The 25,736-nt window shown below is 43.9% G+C and overlaps 1 protein-coding gene across 2 annotated transcripts in view; it reads left to right on the top strand.

Annotated features, from left to right (window-relative positions):
- Nucleotides 1-25,736, top strand: part of capn1 (calpain 1) — a 55,007-nt gene that overhangs the window by 25,806 nt on the left and 3,465 nt on the right. For both annotated transcript variants that reach the window (XM_076288911.1, XM_076288912.1), the window contains exons 5-19: nt 8,407-8,540; nt 10,602-10,770; nt 15,453-15,536; nt 15,987-16,072; nt 16,409-16,483; nt 16,623-16,783; nt 19,044-19,204; nt 21,745-21,756; nt 23,043-23,254; nt 23,343-23,382; nt 23,547-23,612; nt 23,766-23,823; nt 24,060-24,124; nt 24,864-24,932; nt 25,412-25,490. In XM_076288911.1, the coding sequence (XP_076145026.1) occupies nt 8,407-8,540; nt 10,602-10,770; nt 15,453-15,536; nt 15,987-16,072; nt 16,409-16,483; nt 16,623-16,783; nt 19,044-19,204; nt 21,745-21,756; nt 23,043-23,254; nt 23,343-23,382; nt 23,547-23,612; nt 23,766-23,823; nt 24,060-24,124; nt 24,864-24,932; nt 25,412-25,490 (1,471 nt within the window). The remainder of the gene's footprint in view (nt 1-8,406; nt 8,541-10,601; nt 10,771-15,452; nt 15,537-15,986; nt 16,073-16,408; nt 16,484-16,622; nt 16,784-19,043; nt 19,205-21,744; nt 21,757-23,042; nt 23,255-23,342; nt 23,383-23,546; nt 23,613-23,765; nt 23,824-24,059; nt 24,125-24,863; nt 24,933-25,411; nt 25,491-25,736) is intronic.

Genomic DNA, 25,736 nt, shown 5'->3' on the forward strand with positions numbered 1-25,736 from the left:
GACTCTAAGACTACAAGATGTTGTTTGGTTCTCCTTTTCAATGTTAATATTGATACTAGCCTATGATAGTATATTATTACTACCATATTTCTCTTAAGACTCAATCAGGATGATGCAAGATCAGGATCCAGGCTTTATTCTTTTCAATGAGGGGCCAGTGGCCCTCAAGGGAGAGAAGTACATGTTTGTTTCACCCCATCATGGATTTCACCAGATTCTCAGTATTCTCTGACTTCTCAGAAACAGTGACTAACCATCACCATTGTTGTCAACCATCCATTGTTATCAACCATCCCCCTTCGGATCGGTGGCACACCCTTGTCCACCAGATCTGCCTCCGAAACTGATAACAAAACAAACTACAGGAAGACGTCATTGTATGAAATAACATGGTACGGTTCTGCTTGTAGACATCAAATATCATCCGGTGATGGGTGGCTAGGAGCAAAGCTTGTAAAGGTATGAAATAAATCATTACAAAACAACAAACAAACAAACAACATAAAAAATGAAATCTCAACCCATAGGTTTTCTAATGAAATTAAAATATATCAGCAGTTAAGCAAGCAAACAGACCATCAGAAATTAAACCAATGAGAACAAGGAAAAAAAAATAAACTAAAAATAAAATAACAACACAGCCAGGAAAGGCTCAAATGGGGATTATATAAAAATTATCCTCCTGTTATCTTAGCACCTATAATGGAATTGGGAAATCTTTAACCATATCATCTGAGCAACAAGTATTCCTAGTCAGGACAAACTGAAAAGGAAATCAAATGAAATAAACCATAACATAAAGAAATAAAAGGTGCAACAGAATAACAAAAATAAAATTCAAAGTCAAAGAGAATCAAATCAAAGAAAGTATAGAAATGATATTAGCTACTACCAGCATCTGTATAGCCTAGGTGCTTTAAAGCAACAAAAAAAGTTACAGTCTGCTCTTAGACTGGAGCATACAACTTAAACCAGTACATAACTTATTATCTTCAGCTTTAAGTGACTAGAGAAAAAATAAACTAAGTAATCATGAGTCAAACTTAGTATTACAGAGGGGAAAAGGAAGTGTGTAAAGGAACAGACAATAATACATAGTCATTGCAAATGTTTACCATTGTGTTCCCCATATAAACCATAGAAATAAAATACAGTAAGATAAGGAAAGTAACAGTAATCTGGACTTGCCCTGGTCAGAATGCCAGACATGAAAATAAATAAATAAAAATAAAACAAAGCAACAACAACAACAACAAAAAATAGAACAAACAAAAATAACAACAATTGTCAGTCTTGATTGCATTAAACATTGGCTCACCATTAAAGAAATCACCAGCCAACCTGGAAATCAATTTGTCTTATAAGCATATTATAAGAAAGCAAAGAGTAAGAGACTTGCAATCATGTAGTATGGAAGACAAAGGTAAAAATAAGCAAACAACAAAGCCACTCTGAAATGGCAGAAATTCATAAAACAATATTCAAAACATTATAAAAACAGGACCGTGATTGTAGATCACCAAAGAAATTAAATCTGTGTTACATTTATAAAAAGTTCCCTTTGGTACAAAGCTATTGGAATTAAGTTTCCACATTCACACATGCTGGCCAGCACATACACTCACACATTCATTCATTCAGGGCCCATGTTGACAATAGCAGTGACAAGACAGATAAGACAAGACAAACTCATCATGTTAGTTACACTGAACATAGAAAACTCCATCTTTGCAGATTGGGCAAATATTACTTGGATCCTGATCATCCATCATAAGTCTCCATAATTTAAAAAGTTGCATTATCAATCCAATTTCTAACTAGTTGTACTTTTATAAATTTGAAGAACACAGTATCATATACCAACTCCAATGTCTTTACTTTAAACGGTGGAAAACGTTATTCGACGCCCAACTATTAATATTACGCTTTCAGTTCAACATCTTTATAGGCTACTTCAAACTGTGATCTTAGTTACGCAATCTAAAGATGGTTTCATACATCTGTTATGACCAGCAACACTCTTATGCAATTTCATTTTCAGGTGAGAGATTCTTAGGCAAGCAGTCCCCCCAAATGTAGCCGTAAAGTGGGGAATGGCCAAAACCCCGGCTACCCTGAAAAGCTTAATCCGATAAGCTCCAGATTGTGTCCATAGGACCGAATATGTTTCTGTCTAAAACATACATGGCTATTTCCAGAACTATTGTTCTAACGCCAGTCTCATAGAGATGAAAGTATTCTCAGTGATACTTAGGGGCCATTTACAGGAACAAAACAAGCTTGTTACTAACGCCCAACAGAGCTCCCTGCTGGAGCCCGATAGTCTGACAAGAACTATTTAGGACAACTCCCTAATATCTCACCACCAGAAAATATCAATTACCTTACCTTAAGAGTGTGCCGTCAAACATGATGTTGAAGATCTCTCAGCAAAATTTGAATCCAATTTAAATCCAAAATTTTAATCTCACGGTTGGAACCTCCATAACTGATAGTATATTTTTACTACCATATTTCTCTTAAGACTCAATCAGGACGATGCAAGATCAGGATCCAGGCTTTATTCTTTTCAATGAGGGGCCAGTGTAGCCTAGAAATCTAGACGCGCCCCTAGCGGCAGCAAATTACATTTGCTGCCAGGGCTAGTCTAGCAACTCTCCGTTGGCTTGTGAGCTCCAGAAATCGAAACTTAATCAGGCCATTGAAATCGTGTATAGAGTCGTTTGGTGGGCTTAACATAATGATTGATGGCAGAGTTGCAACGGTTTGGCTTGAATTCCCTGCTACTTGAAAACAAATATCCTATTGCGTCCTATTTCGTGCAGAGGGAATTTGAAAGACAACTGATTATCCCGCCCCTCGGACTGAGCACTGCGAACGGTGAGTGCCCAGACCCTACATTTTAATGTGGGTCTGGCTCGCCAGGCTAGGGCCAGTGGCCCTCAAGGGAGAGAAGTACATGTTTGTTTCACCCCATCATGGATTTCACCAGATTGTCAGTATTCTCTGACTTCTCAGAAACAGTGTACTAACTTTATGTTACAAACAAAAGAAGGAGTGACCTCTTGGTCCAACCCAGTTTGAATATGCAATAGAAAGGGAGGATGAGGATTAGGCCTTCATCAGGTCTGGTCAGCTTCTATTGTCTTTTAATTAAAACTACCCCCCTTCCTGGGAAGTTCCTCAGAGGCCTGGACACATGCTGTTCTACAAACATTAACATTTCACACCTGGTGATAGGCAAAAGGCCTCTAGACAAGCTTTTATTGAATTCAAGGATAAACAAAGGATGCTTGCATACAGACCAAAGACACACACAGGGTACACATGGGTACAAAAATCACAGATGACCATAAGAAGTACGCAGTATGTACATTTACAGAAATGAGGCAGATTCACAACACTTTCACCTATATGGTCACAAACAGCTAAGTATTCATGCATTTGTTTGAACACAGACGGCTACTCTCCTTACCCTTCATTGACTGTGGTTTGCATTGCATTCATTAATCGACATTTCGACACAATTTGCAATTTGACTTTTGTTTAATACTTCCAAAAAGACTTAGAAAAAACAACAGAATGTTGTTTTGTGCCTTCTTGTGCCTTGTTTGTGCCATTTTTTCATCCATCTTGTTTTAGATGGAAATGGCAATGAGCTATGTCATAATCTCTTACAGAATGCGAGCTAATGCGATGTGGCCACATTTGTCATTAGGAAATGGACAAACCTTCAGCATTGCATTCAGCATTGGGACAGAGTTCCTCTTTGACATTCCACACTGTAATGTCAGGGGTGGCATATCCCTCAGCCCCCAAGTCTGCCAACACCCACTAGACATGCCCCAGAGCACAAGTGCGAGAGTTCCACAGTCACTGCTCTGTCTGAGTGTCACTCTGGATACGTGTATACTGGCGTCAGGCAGGGGGCAGGACATGAGGTGATGATAGTTTAGGTCGTTGGGTGTCACCGGGATGCAGAGCTGGAGAGACTGGGAGGCTGGGAGGTAGGGGTAGGGCAGGCATGCAAACAAGAGCAATGTCTGAGTCAGCAGGGGGTGGTGGAGAGACCACTGCCATTGGAGCTGGAGCAGGGCAGTCAAACCTGTTGTAGAAGTGGTTCAACTGGTTCGCCCTGTCCAGGTCCCCCTCCACAGAGCTGCTGCTCTTCTTCAGGCCAGTGATAATCTTCATGCCATCCCATGCCTCCTTCATGTTGTTTTCCTGCAACTTCTGTTCCACCTTCCTTCTGTAGTCCTCCTTCAGCTTGACTTTGAGTTCCCCTTGCACGCGCCTCAGCTCTGCCATGTCCCCCTCTCTGAACACCATCTTTTTTCTGTTAAGAAGGGTCTTGACATTGCTGGTTATCCAAGGCTTGTTGTTGGGAAAGCAGCGTACAGTTCTGGTGGGAACAACAATGTCCATACAGAAGTTCAGGTAGTCAGTTGTGCACTGTGTGACCTCCTCTAAGTCCTCTCCATTCTGTAACACACTCCAGTCAGTGCACTCGAAGCAGTCTCTCAGAGCCTCATCCGCTTCATATAGTGTGTGTGTGTGTGTGTGTGTGTGTGTGTCTGTGTGTCTGTGTGTCTGTTTGCATACTTCTATATGTGTTAGAACAGTGGTCCCCAAACTACGGCCCGCGGGCCGGATACGGCCCACCACCTCATTTTGGGTGGCCCCCCAAGACATGTCCGTAGTATATAGCATCAGGCCCGCACGGGAGTACAACATCGTCAAACTAAAACCTCCGCAATTTCCCCCATTTATTCTCTACTAGTGCAGTGCCCGTTCAAACATGCCATTCCTGAAGAAAACCCGTAGCTCAATTACATGCCCACAGGTATGCCTGCTTTAAAAATAGGATGATAGGGAAACATCATTCCAGCTAAGCATTCAATAATGAATACTGAATATTATAATATATATAATAAATGTGGCCTCTAATAAATTTAGGCATGGCTGCATGTGACATTTCTACAGATCAGAATGACATAATGACAACTGTTTTGAGTTAAGGCTAAATGTATATAGCTTACTGAATAACTTCCTAATGCTTTATTTTGAGTGGTCACTACATACCCGTGTTTAATGGCGTGATAAGTGCCGTCGCTCAGTCTGCAACTTGTCTAACGTTAGCTATGTGGCATTAGCCTATCGCTCGTTTCAATTTGGGACCTTGCAGTCGGAATTGTCGTTTTAGTCAAAGTCTCTTGAAAGTCCAAAGTAGCCTGGGCTATTCGAGTGGTCACTACATACCCGTGTTTGTTGGCGTGTTGTTGCAAGTAATCATTTTATGCAAGCAAACTCCATACAGGGAGTCTTTATTGTTGAGGTCAGGCATGATAATCATCTTGCATCTTAACCAAGCGGTTCCCGAGTAATCTGTTTAAATTGCGACTGACTATCATCAAAGTGAGACCTAGCAGAGCCCGTTCTCTGGACCTAGCTACTGTTACACGATCCATGGGGTGGAGCTCCCCTTAAACTGGTCCCCTTGGAAACAGTGCAGTGCAGCGATAAACGTCCTACGTAAATAAGCATATTTTGAAATATGCATTTAAAAATCTTAAAAATCGAGAGTGCACACCTTTGTGCCACGCGCGAGCCACATACGAAATCTTCAGTCTGACAAACGGTCAGCGAGATATGCGTGCCACAGACACACACACACACACACACACACACACACACACACAGACGCTTCTTGCTTTATAGATAGACTAGTGCAGTGCCCGTTCAAACATGCTATTCCTGTAGCCCAATTACATGCCTGCAGGTAGGCCTGCTTTAAAAATAGGATGATAGGGAAAAACATAATTCCAGGTAAGCATTCAATAATGAATAGGCCTACAGATAATATAATAAATGTGAAGTGAGCAGAATTTAAGCATGGCTGCATGTGACATTTTTTACAAATCAAAATTACATAATCCTAACAGCTGTTTTGAGTCAAGGCTATATGCTTAGCCTATTGAATAACTTGATGATAGAGAAAACAAACCATTTTGTGGAATGATGCATCATATTGAATTTGCAACGGTGTGACTCAAAAACAGTCTCTGGTGGCCTATAAGTGACATCACACTCTGTCTGCCACTCGTTGCTTGTCGCTGCCTGGTTATGCTTTGCATGTGTGGCATTCTGAGACGTTCTTTAATTCGGGACCATTATCGCTCGTTTCAATTTAGGACCTTGCAGTTGGAATTGTCGTTTGTTTATTCAAAGTCTAAAGACAGTCCAAAGTAACCTGGGCTATTCATAAGTGACATCACACTGTCTGCCACTCGTTGCTTGTCGCTGGTTATGCTTTGCATGTGTGGCATTCTGGGACGTTCTTTGATTCGGGACCATTATCGCTCGTTTCAATTTAGGACCTTGCAGTTTGAATTGTCGTGTGCTTATTCAAAGTCTAAAGACAGTTCAAAGTAGCCTGGGCTATTCGAAGTGTCCGCTTATTGCACATCATTTTTTACGTCATTTTGAAGAGCCACTGCATATAGCCTACCTGTGTGTGTTTGCATGTTGGCGTGTTGTTGCAAAATCCGTGGAATTATCTTGCACTCGCTTAAGTTTTTACCCGTGTAACCTACACTGATCCAATTCTGCCAAAGCCCTGCTTCTATCCTCACTGGTAGCTTACAGTCCTGCAGTGCTGTGTGGGAGGGGGAGTGGCTAGCGGCGAAAGCCAATGCGTGCTTCTTTTACCGATATAGGCTATTTAACGATATCTTTTGCATTTCTTATTCAAACAACGTAAAATTCGGCAGTGCACTTACTCATGCCCGTAGCAAGACACCTGCCAAGTTTGTAATCAGTCTGACAAACGGTCAGCGAGATATGCGTGCCACAGACACACACACACACACACACACACACACAGACACACAGACGCTTCTTGCTTTATAGATAGAAGATAGATGGCGAGTCAAACAGTACACATGTAATACTCTTTTTGTCCACCGATGGTTGTTTTGGCGCTGTTTTGCGTTTGCCATCGAAAACGGAATGAAATGTAGGCTACCTGCAAACAATGTGAGAGGCCTATGCTGACTGCATCAGTGCTCAAAGTATTTTAAAAGTTTATCAATTAATTGTTAATAACTAACTAACTTCTATTCAAGTCATATTTCTGGGACTTTCTGGGATAATTATTTCTATTTTTTATTCACTCGTTCAAATGTTCATACAAAGACTTCACAAAGTTCTCATCAGGTGACTGAAAGTTAGAATGGTGGTCAGACCACTTCAGCACTTCATAAAATTCTCATAGTTTGAGAACTTTAAATTATTTGTAGGATATTCACAACTTGAGCTGTGTATGCAAAGACACAGAATTCAGAGTTTACACATTTTTAATAAAATATACTTTTGGGACTCCCTGCTAATACTTTTGGGAATGCAAACGTTTTTTTATTAGTATTATTTAATTTTACACTGATATGGCATGATGACAATATAAACACAGCTAACAATGGTATTAAATTGCAATAGCCTATGATTAAATGTAATAGAATATTAAACTAAGGTAGACTGCTGTTGTTCACAGCACTAAGCTATTTATGGTTACTGATATAGAACTACTCCGAGTCTCTGGCCCTCTCTTGGAGCCAGGCATAGTGAGCTGGCCCTCGGAAGAAAATGTTTGGGGACCACTGTGTTAGAATATTAGCATTGTTCAACAGTCACCAAGATGGTGTCACTTCCTGGTCACTACTTTTACTAGTATTCCCCAACAACTGCTCTCACAACAGTCCTCAACTTTTCTTTAAAGAGATTCATAGTGGAAAACCAGAGAGTCAACATGTTCTTAGATCAGTAATATGCTCACTGAGCATTGCTCAGACTGTGCATACTGAACGTACTTCCTGCCTGTGTGCCATGTGTGAACCACTGCAGTGTGAGGGGTACAGGAGTGCCACCTGGTGGCTGTCTTCTGTAACTGACTTTCTCCCCTGAGGCAAATCAACAGTGGTTTGGAGTGTAGATAAGCTTCCTGTATGAACTTGGATATTGGTGGTGTCAAGTTTCCATCTGTTTGCTATCAGGAAGAGATAACTTGAAATCTCTGAGTGAAGACTTAAGCAGTTTACCATGCTTGTTAAGCTTGTTGAGTATGTGGTTGGTTTGTAAGTATATTAATTAATTATTGAATGAGTTGAGTGAGTGAATGATCAAATACTGATGCTATACTGATGAGGGTTCTTGTATTGCAGGTACAGGTTCAAATCACATTTTTGTTTGTCCTCTTTGTTTTATCAGATTGTTCTGTTCTGCTGTTGCTGCAACACTTGCGTTTTTACTGACTGCTTTTCTTTCTTCCTCTGTGTCTGTGTCTGTGTCTGTGTGTGTGTGTGTGTGTGTGTGTGTGTGTGTGTGTGTGTGTGTGTGTGTATTTGTGTGCAGTTTTGGCAGTTTGGCGAGTGGGTGGACATAGTGATTGACGACCGGCTGCCGGTGAAGAATGGAAAGCTGCTGTTTGTGCACTCGGCTGAGGGAGGGGAGTTCTGGAGCGCCCTGCTGGAGAAGGCCTACGCCAAGTAAGGATGGGGGATTGGGGGTGGGGGGGGGCACAACAAAAAGTGCCTGTAGTGTCCACACAACTTGGAGGTCCAAGTGCCCATGGGGACCCGAGTTCAAATCTGACATGTGGTCATTTCCTAATCCCACCCCATCTCTCTCTCCCACTAGCTTCCTGACTTCTTCACTGTCCTAGCTCAATAAAGGCAAACATTAAAAATGATAAAGAAGAGAAGTCGATAGAAGAAGATTAAGGGCTGTATTTTGGGTCACCAGTGCATGGCGTAATACTCGTTATTCACCCGCGGAAAGTTGAATTCGGTATTTTGCACGTTTATTTTTTAAGCATTGCGCCCAGGGGTGTGGCAATTAACAACCTAGGGAGGGGACTCGCGCATTGTCTAAAAATCGCTATCATACACCACCTAAACCTGGTCAGAAGTCAATGGCGAGTTGTTCATATGCTATTTTAAGAGCGCATGTCAACAGTCATATTGGCAGGTGCACGCACCATCCTTCTATCATTCATGAACGCACACCAGCGCACGTCCATGCAAAGCATTAAATTGCACGATTACAATGGGAAACATAATTAGAATAAAGATATTACGAAATACTGTACATCTCATGATGAGTAGTTATTCACCATCATTTGCAAATTGGTAATGACGGTTAAAAGTGATTAGGGGAGAGGCGAGAGGCGTATGGAGCACAGCTGAAGACGCACTGTCACGAGATATAAGCAACTCCTCTGCAGGATAAATGTTGTTTTATTCAGTCATTTGAGCAACATTAGGGTAAGTGTTGCTTTTTCCAGCCTATGTTTTCGATGGTAACCCATTGTCAGCCAATAGTGAAAGTAACTGCATATAACTGTCTTGTCGTTGACTGACTCCTTGGTGAAGTTAGTTTCACTTTGCCAATGAGTTCAAATAATAGACGAGTGCAAATGCGTGAAGGCTATGCTAGGTTTTAGTAAAGCATGGTTTAAGAATGACTATTCCATACGGTCTCGCAAGCAGCCTCCTTCAAATGCGCCGTTGAATATACCGATGCATTTATTTGACATATCGCGCGTTGCGCCGTTAAAGGGAATGACAGATGTCATTCTCATTGGTTTAAAATGATGTTACGCCCCAAACACACCCATATGACTGATTAAAAGACCTATGAACACCTTGTTACGCCATGCGCTCCACTTTTGAGAACGAAACCCCTCCCAATGTGAACTGGACATCCTACTAAATTTGAATAGACTTTTGACGAGTGACGATGCACTTTAGAATGTCATGATAGGGCCCTAAAGAGGCTGAAGGAGGGAATGGTTTGTGGGAACAATAGGGATGGGTGTTATCATGGACGGATTATGAACTTTCGGGCCCCTGGGCCCAGTTGTATTAAGGGCCCCCCACTAATTGTCACATATGTGGGATGGGAGGGGGGGGTTGGGGGTCCTCCCCCAGAACATTTTTAATTTGTATGATGTGATTTTCTGTATTCTGGTGCATTTTGGGGATGGCCAATACGTTAATTCAATCAGATTCATAGCCTACATCATGATTTCTTGATATTGAGGCAATGATTCCATGCAAAGGCTTGGGCTTCAGGGCCCCCTGACCCCTTGGGCCCCTGGGCCCGGTAGACCCGTGCAGTAATCCATCCTTGGGTGTTATTGAGGACTTGAGGGCAATAAAAGCCTGAGAGGGAGGCTCGTGGCACAGGGAGTAGGTGGTCCAGCGAGTGGACATGGAGGAGAGCTTTGCTAGAGACCACAGCTGCTTAGGATGTGATGAGATGAGAAACATAACCAAATCCCTGGAGGGATGGGAGGTCTTTTTTTAGATGAAGAAAGAAAAAATAGGATGGCAGTTTTATGAAATGGAAAGATCTAGTCTAGAGGCCAACTAAGGTAGTGGAAAATCAAGACGATTAGGTAAGATGATGTATGTTTGTGTGAATGTGTGTGTATCACGCGTCTGTAAGTATGTGTGTGTCAGTACATACTGTATATATGTGTGTGTCAGTGTCTGTTTCTGTGTGTGTGTCTGTGTGTTTACTCACTATCTGTGTGTGTTGTGCAGACTGAACGGCTGCTATGAGGCTCTGTCAGGCGGCAGCACGTCGGAGGGCTTTGAGGACTTCACGGGCGGTGTGACGGAGGCGTTTGAGCTACGTAAGCCTCCCTCTGACCTCTACAGCATCATGGGCCGAGCCATAGAGAGAGGCTCCCTCCTGGGCTGCTCCATAGACGTGAGTCTCCTTCGCTCCCACCTTCTCACTCACCTCCTCTTGTCTCCTCCCACCTCCTCACTCACCTGTTGTCTCCTCACTCACCTCCTCACTCACCTCCTCACTCATCTCCTCACTCATCTCCAACCACCTTCTCACTCACCTGTTGTCTCCTCACTCACCTCCTCACTCACCTCCTCACTCATCTCCAACCACCTTCTCACTCACCTGTTGTCTCCTCACTCACCTCCTCACTCACCTCCTCACTCATCTCCTCACTCATCTCCAACCACCTTCTCACTCACCTGTTGTCTCCTCACTCACCTCCTCACTCATCTCCTCACTCATCTCCAACCACCTTCTCACTCACCTGTTGTCTCCTCACTCACCTCCTCACTCACCTCCTCACTCATCTCCTCACTCATCTCCAACCACCTTCTCACTCACCTGTTGTCTCCTCACTCACCTCCTCTTGTCTCCTCCCACCTTCTCACTCACCTGTTGTCTCCTCACTCACCTCCTCACTCATCTCCTCACTCATCTCCAACCACCTTCTCACTCACCTGTTGTCTCCTCACTCACCTCCTCACTCACCTCCTCACTCATCTCCTCACTCATCTCCAACCACCTTCTCACTCACCTGTTGTCTCCTCACTCACCTCCTCACTCACCTCCTCACTCATCTCCTCACTCATCTCCAACCACCTCCTCACTCACCTGTTGTCTCCTCACTCACCTCCTCACTCACCTCCTCACTCATCTCCTCACTCATCTCCAACCACCTTCTCACTCACCTGTTGTCTACTCACTCACCTCCTCACTCACCTCCTCACTCATCTCCAACCACCTTCTCACTCACCTGTTGTCTCCTCACTCACCTCCTCACTCACCTCCTCACTCATCTCCTCACTCATCTCCAACCACCTCCTCACTCACCTGTTGTCTCCTCACTCACCTCCTCACTCACCTCCTCACTCATCTCCTCACTCATCTCCAACCACCTTCTCACTCACCTCTTGTCTCCTCACTCACCTCCTCACTCACCTCCTCACTCATCTCCTCGCTCATCTCCAACCACCTTCTCACTCACCTGTTGTCTCCTCACTCACCTCCTCTTGTCTCCTCCCACCTTCTCACTCACCTGTTGTCTCCTCACTCACCTCCTCACTCATCTCCAACCACCTTCTCACTCACCTGTTGTCTCCTCACTCACCTCCTCACTCATCTCCTCACTCATCTCCTCACTCATCTCCAACCACCTTCTCACTCACCTCTTGTCTCCTCACTCACCTCCTCACTCACCTCCTCACTCATCTCCTCACTCATCTCCAACCACTTTCTCACTCACCTGTTGTCTCCTCACTCACCTCCTCTTGTCTCCTCCCACCTTCTCACTCACCTGTTGTCTCCTCACTCACCTCCTCACTCATCTCCTCACTCATCTCCAACCACCTTCTCACTCACCTGTTGTCTCCTCATTCACCTCCTCACTCATCTCCTCACTCATCTCCTCACTCATCTCCAACCACCTTCTCACTCACCTGTTGTCTCCTCACTCACCTCCTCACTCATCTCCTCACTCATCTCCAACCACCTCCTCACTCACCTTCTCTTGTCTCCTCCCACCTCCTCACTCACCTTCTCCAACCTCCTCACTCACCTCCTCCCACCACCTCCTCCAACCTCCTCACTCACCTCCTCACTCATCTCCTCCCACCTCCTCACTCATCTCCTCCCACCTCCTCACTTACCTCCTCCAACCTCCTCACTCACCTCCTCCAACCTCCTCACTCACCTCCTCACTCATCTCCTCCCACCTCCTCACTCACCTCCTCCAACCTCCTCACTCACCTGTTGTCTCCTCACTCACCTCCTCACTCATCTCCAACCACCTTCTCACTCACCTGTTGTCTCCTCACTCACCTCCTCACTCACCTCCTCACTCATCTCCTCACTCATCTCCAACCACCTTCTCACTCACCTGTTGTCTCCTCACTCACCTCCTCTTGTCTCCTCCCACCTTCTCACTCACCTGTTGTCTCCTCACTCACCTCCTCACTCATCTCCTCACTCATCTCCAACCACCTTCTCACTCACCTGTTGTCTCCTCACTCACCTCCTCACTCATCTCCAACCACCTTCTCACTCACCTGTTGTCTCCTCACTCACCTCCTCACTCACCTCCTCACTCATCTCCTCACTCATCTCCAACCACCTTCTCACTCACCTCTTGTCTCCTCACTCACCTCCTCACTCACCTCCTCACTCATCTCCTCACTCATCTCCAACCACCTTCTCACTCACCTGTTGTCTCCTCACTCACCTCCTCTTGTCTCCTCCCACCTTCTCACTCACCTGTTGTCTCCTCACTCACCTCCTCACTCATCTCCTCACTCATCTCCAACCACCTTCTCACTCACCTGTTGTCTCCTCACTCACCTCCTCACTCATCTCCAACCACCTTCTCACTCACCTGTTGTCTCCTCACTCACCTCCTCACTCACCTCCTCACTCATCTCCTCACTCATCTCCAACCACCTTCTCACTCACCTGTTGTCTCCTCACTCACCTCCTCACTCACCTCCTCACTCATCTCCTCACTCATCTCCAACCACCTTCTCACTCACCTGTTGTCTCCTCACTCACCTCCTCTTGTCTCCTCCCACCTTCTCACTCACCTGTTGTCTCCTCACTCACCTCCTCACTCATCTCCTCACTCATCTCCAACCACCTTCTCACTCACCTGTTGTCTCCTCACTCACCTCCTCACTCATCTCCAACCACCTTCTCACTCACCTGTTGTCTCCTCACTCACCTCCTCACTCACCTCCTCACTCATCTCCTCACTCATCTCCAACCACCTTCTCACTCACCTCTTGTCTCCTCACTCACCTCCTCACTCATCTCCTCACTCATCTCCAACCACCTTCTCACTCACCTGTTGTCTCCTCACTCACCTCCTCTTGTCTCCTCCCACCTTCTCACTCACCTGTTGTCTCCTCACTCACCTCCTCACTCATCTCCTCACTCATCTCCAACCACCTTCTCACTCACCTGTTGTCTCCTCACTCACCTCCTCACTCATCTCCAACCACCTTCTCACTCACCTGTTGTCTCCTCACTCACCTCCTCACTCACCTCCTCACTCATCTCCTCACTCATCTCCAACCACCTTCTCACTCACCTCTTGTCTCCTCACTCACCTCCTCACTCACCTCCTCACTCATCTCCTCACTCATCTCCAACCACCTTCTCACTCACCTGTTGTCTCCTCACTCACCTCCTCTTGTCTCCTCCCACCTTCTCACTCACCTGTTGTCTCCTCACTCACCTCCTCACTCATCTCCTCACTCATCTCCAACCACCTTCTCACTCACCTGTTGTCTCCTCACTCACCTCCTCACTCATCTCCTCACTCATCTCCAACCACCTTCTCACTCACCTGTTGTCTCCTCACTCACCTCCTCACTCACCTCCTCACTCATCTCCTCACTCATCTCCAACCACCTTCTCACTCACCTGTTGTCTCCTCACTCACCTCCTCACTCATCTCCTCACTCACCTCCTCTTGTCTCCTCCCACCTTCTCACTCACCTGTTGTCTCCTCACTCACCTCCTCACTCATCTCCAACCACCTTCTCACTCACCTGTTGTCTCCTCACTCACCTCCTCACTCATCTCCTCACTCATCTCCAACCACCTCCTCACTCACCTTCTCTTGTCTCCTCCCACCTCCTCACTCACCTTCTCCAACCTCCTCACTCACCTCCTCCCACCACCTCCTCCAACCTCCTCACTCATCTCCTCCCACCTCCTCACTCACCTCCTCGAACCTCCTCACTCACCTCCTCCAACCTCCTCACTCACCTCCTCACTCATCTCCTCCCACCTCCTCACTCACCTCCTCCAACCTCCTCACTCACCTCCTCCCACCACCTCCTCCAACCTCCTCCCACCTCCTCCCACCTCCTCACTCACCTCCTCCAACCTCCTCACTCACCTCCTCCAACCTCCTCACTCATCTCCTCCCACCTCCTCACTCACCTCCTCCAACCTCCTCACTCACCTCCTCCCACCACCTCCTCCAACCTCCTCATTCACCTCCTCACTCACCTCCTCCCACCTCCTCACTCACCTCATCCAACCTCCTCACACATCTCCTCACTCACCTCCTCCAACCTCCTCACTCACCTCCTCCCACCTCCTCCCACCACCTCCTCACGTCTCCTCACTAACCCGTGTCTGCCTCCGCAAACTCTCCTCTCAGCTCCTCATTAAGCCCTTCTGCCTTACTGCCTTCTCAGAGACTCTTCTCTGAGAGACTCACCTAACTACCGACAGGGTTGTCATGGTCATCAATATCCTGGAAATGTTTTTTTTCCAAGAAATCAAATCAAGAAACATTTGTTTGTTGTACTCTGCCATGGATAATGTATTGCATAATGAAATGCCATATCTGAATCAGCCTATAGACTAAATCATTGAAATGGTTGTTTTATAATTAGGCCCAAACGTGGCAATTATGCAAGTTTGCGTAAACAGAGAGGTCATAGAACGCCATAGAACTTATAACGGTTCTTGAAAAGTCATGGAAGAAATTTGTCAGTGAAAATGGTTGAACACCTCCACAAACACTCCTCATTCCTTCCCTTCCTGTCACCACCTCTTTTCATCTCTTATCACCTCTTCGTCCTTCTGCGCAGATCACCGGCAATCAGGACATGGAGGCTGTGACCTTCAAGAAGCTGGTGAAAGGTCACGCCTACTCGGTGACAGCTGTGGACGAGGTGAGGCAGAGCCAGAATCTAGATAATTGTCCCAAACAATCTCCATATAGATTATTTAAGGATGTTGTGAATTGTAGATCGGAGTGATTGCCAATTTCCATAGAGATTATTTAAGGATGTTGTGAATTGTAGATTGGAGGGATTGCCTATCGTATTGACACTCAGCTTCAGGTGTTTGATTCATCAGCATGCCATGGTTCTACTCAATTACTAAAACGTATCTAAGACATCAAATATTGTAATGTTTGGTAAATAGCAAAAAACTTGAAATGCAATGGGGGTAATATACATGGAAATTATTAGTTGAATAACCTTATGTTATGTAATGATTAGATGAGTGATATTATATAATTCTGTATTTTGTCAGGGTGTGAGCATTGTGTACTGCAATGTCATGCACCACACAGACATGCAATGTCATGTGGTGTAATTTGATGTGGTGTCCACTAGGTGGTGTACAGGGGTAACAAGACTAAACTGGTGCGGATCCGTAACCCTTGGGGAGAAGTGGAGTGGACTGGAGCCTGGAGCGACAAGTAAGACACACATGTGTACAGAGGCACTCCATCTATCCATCTGCATCTATCCATCTATCCATGCATCCACAAAAACATCCATCCATGCATCCATCCATCTGTTTTCGTAGAAATTATTTTTCCTGCTCTTCCGAATACCTCATAATAAGTAATGATTCATGGCCTGGCTACAAGCAATAACACAATTTTACCATAATAATAGCTTCTGTAGGTCCTGGTAACTTTGGATAGTTGAATAATCAGTTGACTCCATAATTATGATGACGAGTTGATGTGTTGTGATGATGCAATGGTTGGTACGTTGTTAACTAAGTTTGTCAATGCTGTCGTTTGTAGCTCAAGGGAATGGGAGAGTGTGGACCAATCAGTCAGGGGCCGGCTACAGAAGTGCAGTGAGGATGGAGAGTTCTGGTGAGAAACTGATGTGTGTGTGTGTTGAAACAATGTATGTGTGTGTGTGTGTGTGTGTGTCTGTGTGTGTGTGTTTGTATTGAAAATAATTGATAAACATATGTGTGTATGAGTGTGTGTTTGTCTGTGTGTCCTGTAGGATGTCGTTCAGTGATTTCTTGCAAGAATTCAGCCGTCTTGAGATCTGTAACCTGACAGCAGACGCTCTGGAGGCGTCGAACCTTAAGAAGTGGAGCACGTCGCTTTACCAGGGCGAGTGGAGGAGGGGCAGCACCGCTGGGGGATGCAGGAACTTCCCAGGTGAGACCTCAGAGCTCACAGGTGTGTGAGGTCAGGTAAAGAGAGAAAACGAGAGGGAGTTTACCTGGAGGTTACAAATACAGTATTTTCAAATATGGGATGTTTTAATATTTAATATTATCATTAATTTGGTTGCCATCATTTTGGTGCTGAGCTAGTAGCCTGAACAAGTTCATTGTTAACCCAGAGAAGTTTCAACAGCATCTTATTCATGCAGCAATATTTTTATTGAGGAAATATTGAGTAATCCCTTGGCAGATTGTAACCTATCTACTGTATGTCCTGCATCACCATGGTTACAATTTAATTTTTCAGTGTGTTGTTGGTTTATACGCCATTTTGAATGATCAACAAAATCCATAGGAACTCAGTATCGACAGGATGCTGTTTCATACTTGTCTTGGACTTTCTGAAGACCTTTTAACAGTAATGCAAAATGACCAAGAGGTGTCACTGTTGTATTAGTTTTCACACTACATAGGATCCTTCTAATGTCAAAACTTTTACACATTTTCCGGTGCAATGGGCTCTTCAAGTTAAAATTGTTATTATTGGGCAAACAAGATATTCAGTGTCGGAGTGAAAATGTAAGGAGCAGAATATAACAGACAGGGGCGTAGCCAGGATTAAATCGAGCTATAAAGTTATTATTTTGATGTAATTTCGTCTGTTTTATAACCCAGAAGTATGTACTTGGTATCAAATGATAGCTCTGTGTCTCCTCTTTCATCTGACATGCGTGGCATATCTATCCGATCACGGGTTCGTGAGTATGCCTAATTCAAACGAGAGGGTGTGCAGCGTTGGTTTTTGTACATGATGTTATTTTGCAGTCACGTTGTCTGTTTGTTCATAGCCCGGAAGCATCGATATACTTGGTACCAATAGATAGCCCTGTGTCTCCTCTTTCTTCTGATATCCTTGTCATATCTATGCAATCACGGGTTCGCGAGTAATTCAAACGAGAGTGGGTGCGCAGGTGAACTGTAAATATTAATCAATTTGATTTAATGATTTTTTTTTCATACTTGATCGCACAGGCAAGTGTTTAGTCTCGTTGGAAAGCCCCACTTCTGCTCTGTCACGCAATTAAGGTTTCATCTCGCTGCGATGAACAGTTCTGGAGCAATGTAACAAAGAACTCAGGCAAAGCAGCCTGCCTCTGCCTGACCAGCTATGGCAAAGTCATTTTAGGCAAGTCCCTCCACTCGGCGGCCATATACCAACGTTTTATGGGCACTCATCGGGCACAGTCTTTGGGTCGAACTGCGCGTGCACTAGGCTTCACGACACCAATCTTGCTCCAGCGGCGAGATCACAACACATGATTGGCACGATGTTTTCACAACACACCATATGATTGGCTCAATGTATTCACATCACACCACATGATTGGCTCAATGTCAATGCCGAGGAAGGGGTGGGATATGTGTAGACAACGGCCATATTGGCGTGACAAACTAGCCCCATGCATTTCTATGGAGTATTTTTTGAGTGCTGTGTCTCCACATTAGAAAGTCTCTGGCTATGGCAACCACACAGTCAGCAAATTATGTTTTTTATAAAGTAGCCTATAGGCTAGGCCCTATTAGCCTACTTTTATTGGAGCCATCCGGAGATATGTGCCTAATATGCTTGCATTTTACCCACATTTTATCGAAATATTTTTGTAACAGCGTTACCGCAGGCATCCGATTATTTCTGATCAGCCCCACAAGTCAATGTCAGAGAGCCTACCTAACAAGGACAGCCCAACGCAGCTCACTTGGCTATGATTCGTGACACATTCTAACATCTTATTAGCATTAATGTTCCAACTCATCATCAACTCACCTGTTGTTACTGAGGTTAAGTAGTAGTCTACTGTCAAGTGTTTTTTTAACAGATGACTTGAATTGTCCGTGGGCTACACTTCCTGACTGGGCCAATGGTCGTAGATAGAGTGCAGTAATTGGTTCAGTCCTTGCTTTTTTTTTTTTTTTTTTTACTTTTCACTGAACGGAGCTGGGGGGACCAGCAGGGTGGCTAGGCTTTGACCAGTGGTGGCTGTGGCCCCCCCTGGCCACCACGTAGCTCCGCCCCTGATAACAGATGATGCTGTGCAAAGAGACCATTGCTTCAAATGTTTCACAAAGTTCACAAAGCCTCGCTTGAGCCATCACAGATTTTTTTGCATAGTAAAATATTCTGAACTGAATGCTCACCAAAAGCAACATTGGCCACCTCTAAGAGATATACATTGTTTTCCATTCCTCTACAGCCACCTTCTGGATCAACCCACAGTTCAAGATCGCGCTGCAGCACCCGGATGTATCCGGCAAATCAGATTGCAGCTTCCTGGTGGCTCTCATGCAGAAAGATCGCCGAAAGAAGCGGATGGAGGGCAAAGACATGGAGACCATTGGATTCGCCGTCTATGAGGTGAGCCGAAAGTTCATCACTCAAGTCCATTCAGTGTCTTCAACATTACAGTAATGGGCAATTCCATGCAAAGGTCATCCTTACCATGGAAAAAAAAGTTGTGCATACACAAATAGAACTGTTGTTAAAATCTTCATTTAGGTCTATATTTTATTGTTTGTAACTGATCTGATTGAATTTGATGGAGAATGACACTCTTTTTACATCATAAATATGGTGTGCAACCATACAGAAACAACATATTTCACATGGTAATATTATACATATTTCAAAAGTGGATAAATGGACCCAATGTTCAAACAAATTGTGTCATTTGACAATTTCCAGATTGACAAGGGAATGGTAGAGTAATGTCTATGCTCAGCTTGCCTTTAAGAGCACAACTCCTTACATTTGTAAGGCTTTTGTTTTTAAGTCAGCAAGTTCCATGGCCATGTCACATCCATAACGTTTTATAGGAAAAGTTTATGCTACACATACAGTGTTGATGCGCCAATGTCCATAGTGTCTGTGCAAAGCTGATTTATATTAATGTAAAGTGTGATGACCAAATTGTGCCCCTTTCTTACTTTTAAAACCTTTAATGGTGCGTTATGGATGTGACGTTATGGATGTTACATAATGTGAATTTACAAGACTGGGGACTTTATTATACCTCAAAGCCGATAAAATGTCTGTTCTGGTGGCATGTCAGTTTCAACGCATTTCAACTTAGTGTTTACAATTGACATTTCAAAGATTATTAGGTTGATCAAAACCACAGGGAGGCCTTGCCTAACCATTAGCAAAACATACACATATAATATTAAAATACCTCCAGTGATTAGCCTAGCCATAGCCTATTTTCAAGTGGCCTAATAACGAAAATCTGAGCTATTATCTTCCTGTAACTGTCATACTAATGTTGTACAGTAACTGGATTATCGTGTTAGCTGGTGAAGATGGCTGACTTTGCAGCTGGAGTTAACATAGCAACCTCCTTCTGTTGCAGATCTGTTCAGCCTGCCGTTCACGTCTGCTTAACACAGTTTAATTTTAAATGTGACGCGATATGACAGCATTTGAAGTGTCAGGTCCTCTGTAGCTAATACCCACAGAGTAACATGAGTAAGGGCAGCAATAAACTAGATGTACCGCATAGCGGTACAAAGTATGACCGCCGCTCAGTCCTGCATATTCTCTTCACAAAAATAAATCACGCTTGTCAATTTGTCTCCATCTCCTACTCCTGCAACTCATGTGCATGTAAATGTGTGCATATGTGAGTTTGCTTTTGTTTATAAGAGTGTGTGTGTGTGTGTGTGTGTGTGTGTTTATGTATCTGCATTCATGTGGGTGGGTGTTTGTGCATGTGTGTGTGTGTGTGTGTGTGTGTGTGTGTGTGTGTGTGCTTGTGTGTTTGCATGCCCACATGCGTATGCGTGCCTGTGTGTGTGTGTTTATGTATCTGCATTCATGTGGGTGGGTGTTTGTGCGTGTGTGTGTGTGTGTGTGTGTGTGTGTGTGTGTGTGTGTGTGTGTGTGTGTGTGCTTGCCTGTTTGTATGTGTTTATGTGTGTGTGTGTGCTTGCCTGTCTGTATGTGTGCGACTGTGCGTGCGTGTGTGTGTGCGCATGTGCGTGTGTGTGCATGTGCGTGTGTGCACGTGCGCGTGCATGTACTTTATGTGTGCAAATCACAAATGAGTGGGTATGGGTTAGGTTCATGCGGGCTCTTGAGACTAACATACCATAAATATTTTGTTATCTTGGGTGCAACGGTTCTGGTAGGGCTAGTTATTTAGGGGAGTGGCCACCAAGTTTCATGTTCCCTGGTGTTTCAGTAACCCGGGAATCACTGACCAAAATTGATGACAGTAAAAGAAAAAAATGTATTTCTTTTTTATATTTTAAATGACTCGTTGTCCTGATTCTTCCTGTGGATCTTAGTGGGCACTGAGGAAGCAATAATTTCATCGCTAGTTTTTCATGATTACTATTTCAATTGTTTCATATCAAAATTCACTACTTAATTATGTGTTTTATGTAGTTTGTCGAGGACTGGTTCAGACACGTCACATCCATAACGTGAAACCGTCACATCCATAACGCCAGTTTTTCCTACATAATGCATTACGAAAATGACGCATAGTTTCAAAAACACACTTTTTGTGTTCATTCAAGTCTCCTTCATGGTACATATATCATAGTTTCGGCAGTTTCCTTCAAAATTCACAGAGTTTGTAGAAAACCTGTAATCTCTCACAAAAGTGTGTCCATTTCATGTCACATCCATAACGCTGATAAAATGCCTTGTATTCTTAAGAAGAAATTGATTATATGAAATTTGAGGATTTCTCAGTATTCAGAGGACAGAGGTTGCATTAAAAGTTATGCAAATTAATTCACTGATACTAATTTTGCCCCCACTCTAAGGCATTTTGTTTACCAATATGAGTCCAATTGTCACATACATAACGCTGGAACTGCCCTAATACACATTTTTGCATCATGACATCAAACATCATGAACATCACAATTGTTTTTTGTTTCTCATCACAGGTTCCAGATCAGGTACGTCCAATTTGGAGGTAGATGGAGATGCTGGGCTCAAGAGATTTAAGCAATGTGGCACAAGTGAGAGTGGCTGGTTCTGATTCTGCCACAGGCACGAGGCTGGAGTAACAGTGTTACAGTAGGCCTAACATCCCCCTTCCCCTTCCTTCTGCCTCTCGTCCAATCTGAAATTCATAAATACTTTGACCGGACCTAACATCACGGACACAAACTGGACTGAATATACCCTAGTGTAGTGGTTCTTAACTGGTCTGGCTTTGGGACCCACAATTTCCCATGTTCATTAAGTTGCGACCCATATATTTTTTTAGCAATCAAACTAATTGATAGGCCTACGGTGAGCTAGGACACGGAAAGTGTGTGTAGGCCTACTTGTTTGGAACATGCTGATGTTTGGCATTACATTTGTGAAGTCTTCAACTCCTTATGTCACCTTTCAGGTCCAATATTAGATCTGATAAGATAGCATTTAAAAATGGGCGTTTTTATTTTTCACCACAAGCTCCACAACCTACCCAGAACGGTTCCTGGATGAACTTTTGGGTCCTGACCCACCACATAGGACCTCATTTCCAAGTAAGCAAGTGTGATATTTATCAGTGGAGACCGTTTTCAACACATTCTCTGGGGATACCTAGTAGTAGTCTTGGTAATATCAGTCCGCCGCTGAGTTGCAAAATGACTAGGCTACTAACAACTTCAGGGACCAAAGTATAACTATTGCAACGCGATGCAAGGGTAGTTGTATTTCTTACACTATTCTATCAACACAGACATTTACATCGATTGTCTGGAATTTGCCTCAGGTGTACTTTGGAGTGGGTAAGACTGTCTTTAGTGGCAGGCTAGCACATACCGTTGACTTGCGCTATCCTAGCACCTGCGAACTCTGCAATTAGAAGGACTGGATGAAACGTGTTGAAAACGGTCTCCACTGATAAATATCACACTTGCTTACTTGGAAATGAGGTCTTATGTCCAAAATCCTGAACCAACCCTTTAAGAAACACTGCCCTAGTGGACTAACACTATAATGGCAGAGAGAACTTATCAAACACAATTTTTTATGAACGTAATTTATGCTAGTATTACTACTAATGTTTCATATGATTTTTTTGTTTACTATCATTTTGGCTCTGTGATCTTTGTGATTGAAATGCATGTAGGGCTACTGTATTAATTTGTCCAATATCTCAAAATCTCAGTTATCTCAAAAGACAAAGTCGCATTTCTCAAGGTCAAAGGTGACCTTACCCCTCTCTCATCTCACCTGGTATTTATAGTACCGGGGTAGTTCGGGAGTGCACCTGAAGCGAGACTTCTTCCTGACGAACGCGTCGAGAGCCCGCTCCGAGACCTTCATCAACCTGCGCGAGGTCAGCTCTCGCTGCCGCCTGCCCGCCGGCGAGTACATCATCGTGCCCTCCACGTACGAGCCCAACAAAGAGGGCGACTTCGTCCTCAGGGTCTTCTCTGAGAAGCCTGCCAACTCCGAGTGAGTGATGGATAGTGTGTGTGTGTGTGTATAAATTAATATATATGAACAAAGTATGCCATAAGGTTTCCTCTTTGTCTTTCTTCAGAGAGTTGGACGACAACGTCGTTGCAAATATTCCTACTGAGGTATGGCCAACAGCAAGCATTATTGTAGTGCCAGGAAACCATAGCCGTTGAGTTTATAAACTTTCTTTCTTCTTCTCCCTCTCTCTACCGCTCTATCTCTTTCTCCCTCCCTCTCCCTGTCAACCTTTTTGATATTTTTCTCTCTCTGGTTTCCTTTACTCCAGATCAAGTTGGATGAAAGTAAGATTGATTCAGGATTCAAGAGCTTGTTCAGACAGCTAGCTGGCGCGGTAAGTAATGGATTATGTCAGCTGTTGATGTAAAATTCTTTTACTTTCACACTCAAGCATCTATCGTTCGGACTTCAACTGAATTCGGCGGTGATAAAATAGAAACTGTCTCTGTAACAAACTCTTTTGAACCCAATTTCTCTGTTTTTGAAGGACATGGAGATAAGTGTCACAGAACTTAAAACCATTCTCAACCGTATCATTGGCAAACGTGAGTACACATCCAACCACCCACACACACACACACACACACACACACACACACACACACACACAGTTGGGCTCAAAGTTGTATTACCTCTCTCCATCACCAGAGGGCATTTTATGTTTTTGTAGTGAATACTGAGAGAGGTTGATCACAAAACTAAAATCTGTATGCTCCATACCTGACCTCACGAAGGAAGGCTGGTCTTGTACTAACCTCTTCTCTGTCTCCTCTTCACACAGATAAAGACCTGAAGACTGATGGCTTCACTGAAGAGGCCTGTCGTAGTATGATCAACCTGATGGATGTATCCTTCATCTTACTCTCTCTCTCTCTCTCTCTCTCTCTCTCTCTCTCTCTCTCTCTCTCTTTCCGTGTGTCTGTGTGTGAATATTTGTGAGAGACAGTATGTAATGAATGAGACTGTGTATAGCTAGATAGATAGATAGATAGATAGATAGATAGATAGATAGATAGTATATAGATAGATAGATAGATAAATAGATAGATTGATAGATAGAAAGATAGATAGATAGAGTTCTTAATCTTTTCACACGTAAATCCATGTTCCAGTGTTACGAATGTGGGCACAGCACCACATATAACATGTAAGACATGTGACATATAATATGTAGCATATCCCATCCCCACTCAGAACAACACATCACATCGGAACACACAAATATAAACTCAAATTAACACAAATCCACATAACAGACACGGGTTCTCTATGTAAGTTTGTTCAGCACTGTAATGGCGGTGACAAAAGTTCTTTTGAAGGGGACTTTTGTCTAGTTTAGAGCTCTGTATCTGTGGTAAGATAAAAGCAGTGTGTGCATTTGCCATATTTGTTCATGTGTATGTTGAGTTGTTTGTTGTATATTGTGTTGTCTTGTTTGTATACACAGGTTTCAGAAAGGTTGTACGTACCTTAAAGTGTAGTGTGTGTGTGTGTGTGTGTGTGTGTGTGTGTGTGTGTGTGTGTGTGTGTGTGTGCTTGTTTAGTGCAGTGCAGATGTGTTTGTGGCCTTGACTTATTAATACAGACTGATGGCAGTGGAAAGTTGGGATTGACTGAGTTCCATGTGTTGTGGGAGAAGATCAAACGCTATCTGGTGAGACGTGACACACACACACACACACACACACACACACACACACACACACACACACACACAAGAATATTGCACTGATAGCAATGTATTAAAATGCTACCTGCTGAAACGTGCACACACACACATGCACATGCACATGCACATGCACTCACACACACACGAGAATATTGCACTGGTAACAATGAGCCATGTGATTATTTGTACCCATAGTACAAGGATATTATCTCTGACGTTATGTCCAAGAACACACACCCATATATGAATAGCAACAACACAGCATGATAGTGCTAGCACACGGAAGTGTTGTTCTTGAAAACAATAATCCTCTGTGCAGTCCCACGCACACAAATAAGCATCTGTAACCGTAGGTCAAAGGTACAGGAGAAAAAAACATTTGTTTTTTTTATGATGAATAAAGGTTATGTAATCTCTCTCTGTCTCCCTCTCTCTCTCTCTCTGTCTCTCTCTGGCCCTATCAGACTGTCTTCAGACAGTTTGACCTGGATAAGTCGGGCACCATGAGCTCCTATGAAATGCGCATGGCCCTGGAGTCTGCAGGTATCCTCCTTTAGCCAAACTCCCTCTATCCCTCTACTCACATACCACCGCAGTACAATACAGTGATTACCTGTGTATTAACCGCATTGTGTATAAACCGCAGAACAGTGTTTTATGCAAATAAAAAAAGTGTGTGTGTGTGTGTGTGTGTGTGTGTGTGCTGTAGTTGTATAATTGTGTACACACAATATGATAAATCTTGAAATGCACAACTATTGTCATATGCTGTGGTTGAGGAGATCTGGT

Source organism: Alosa pseudoharengus, unplaced genomic scaffold (assembly GCF_046254945.1).
Source record: "Alosa pseudoharengus isolate Yale_2024_CS ecotype anadromous, Long Island Sound unplaced genomic scaffold, YU_APseudo_1.1 YU_APseudo_1.1_scf_17, whole genome shotgun sequence".
Lineage (NCBI taxonomy): Eukaryota > Metazoa > Chordata > Actinopteri > Clupeiformes > Clupeidae > Alosa > Alosa pseudoharengus.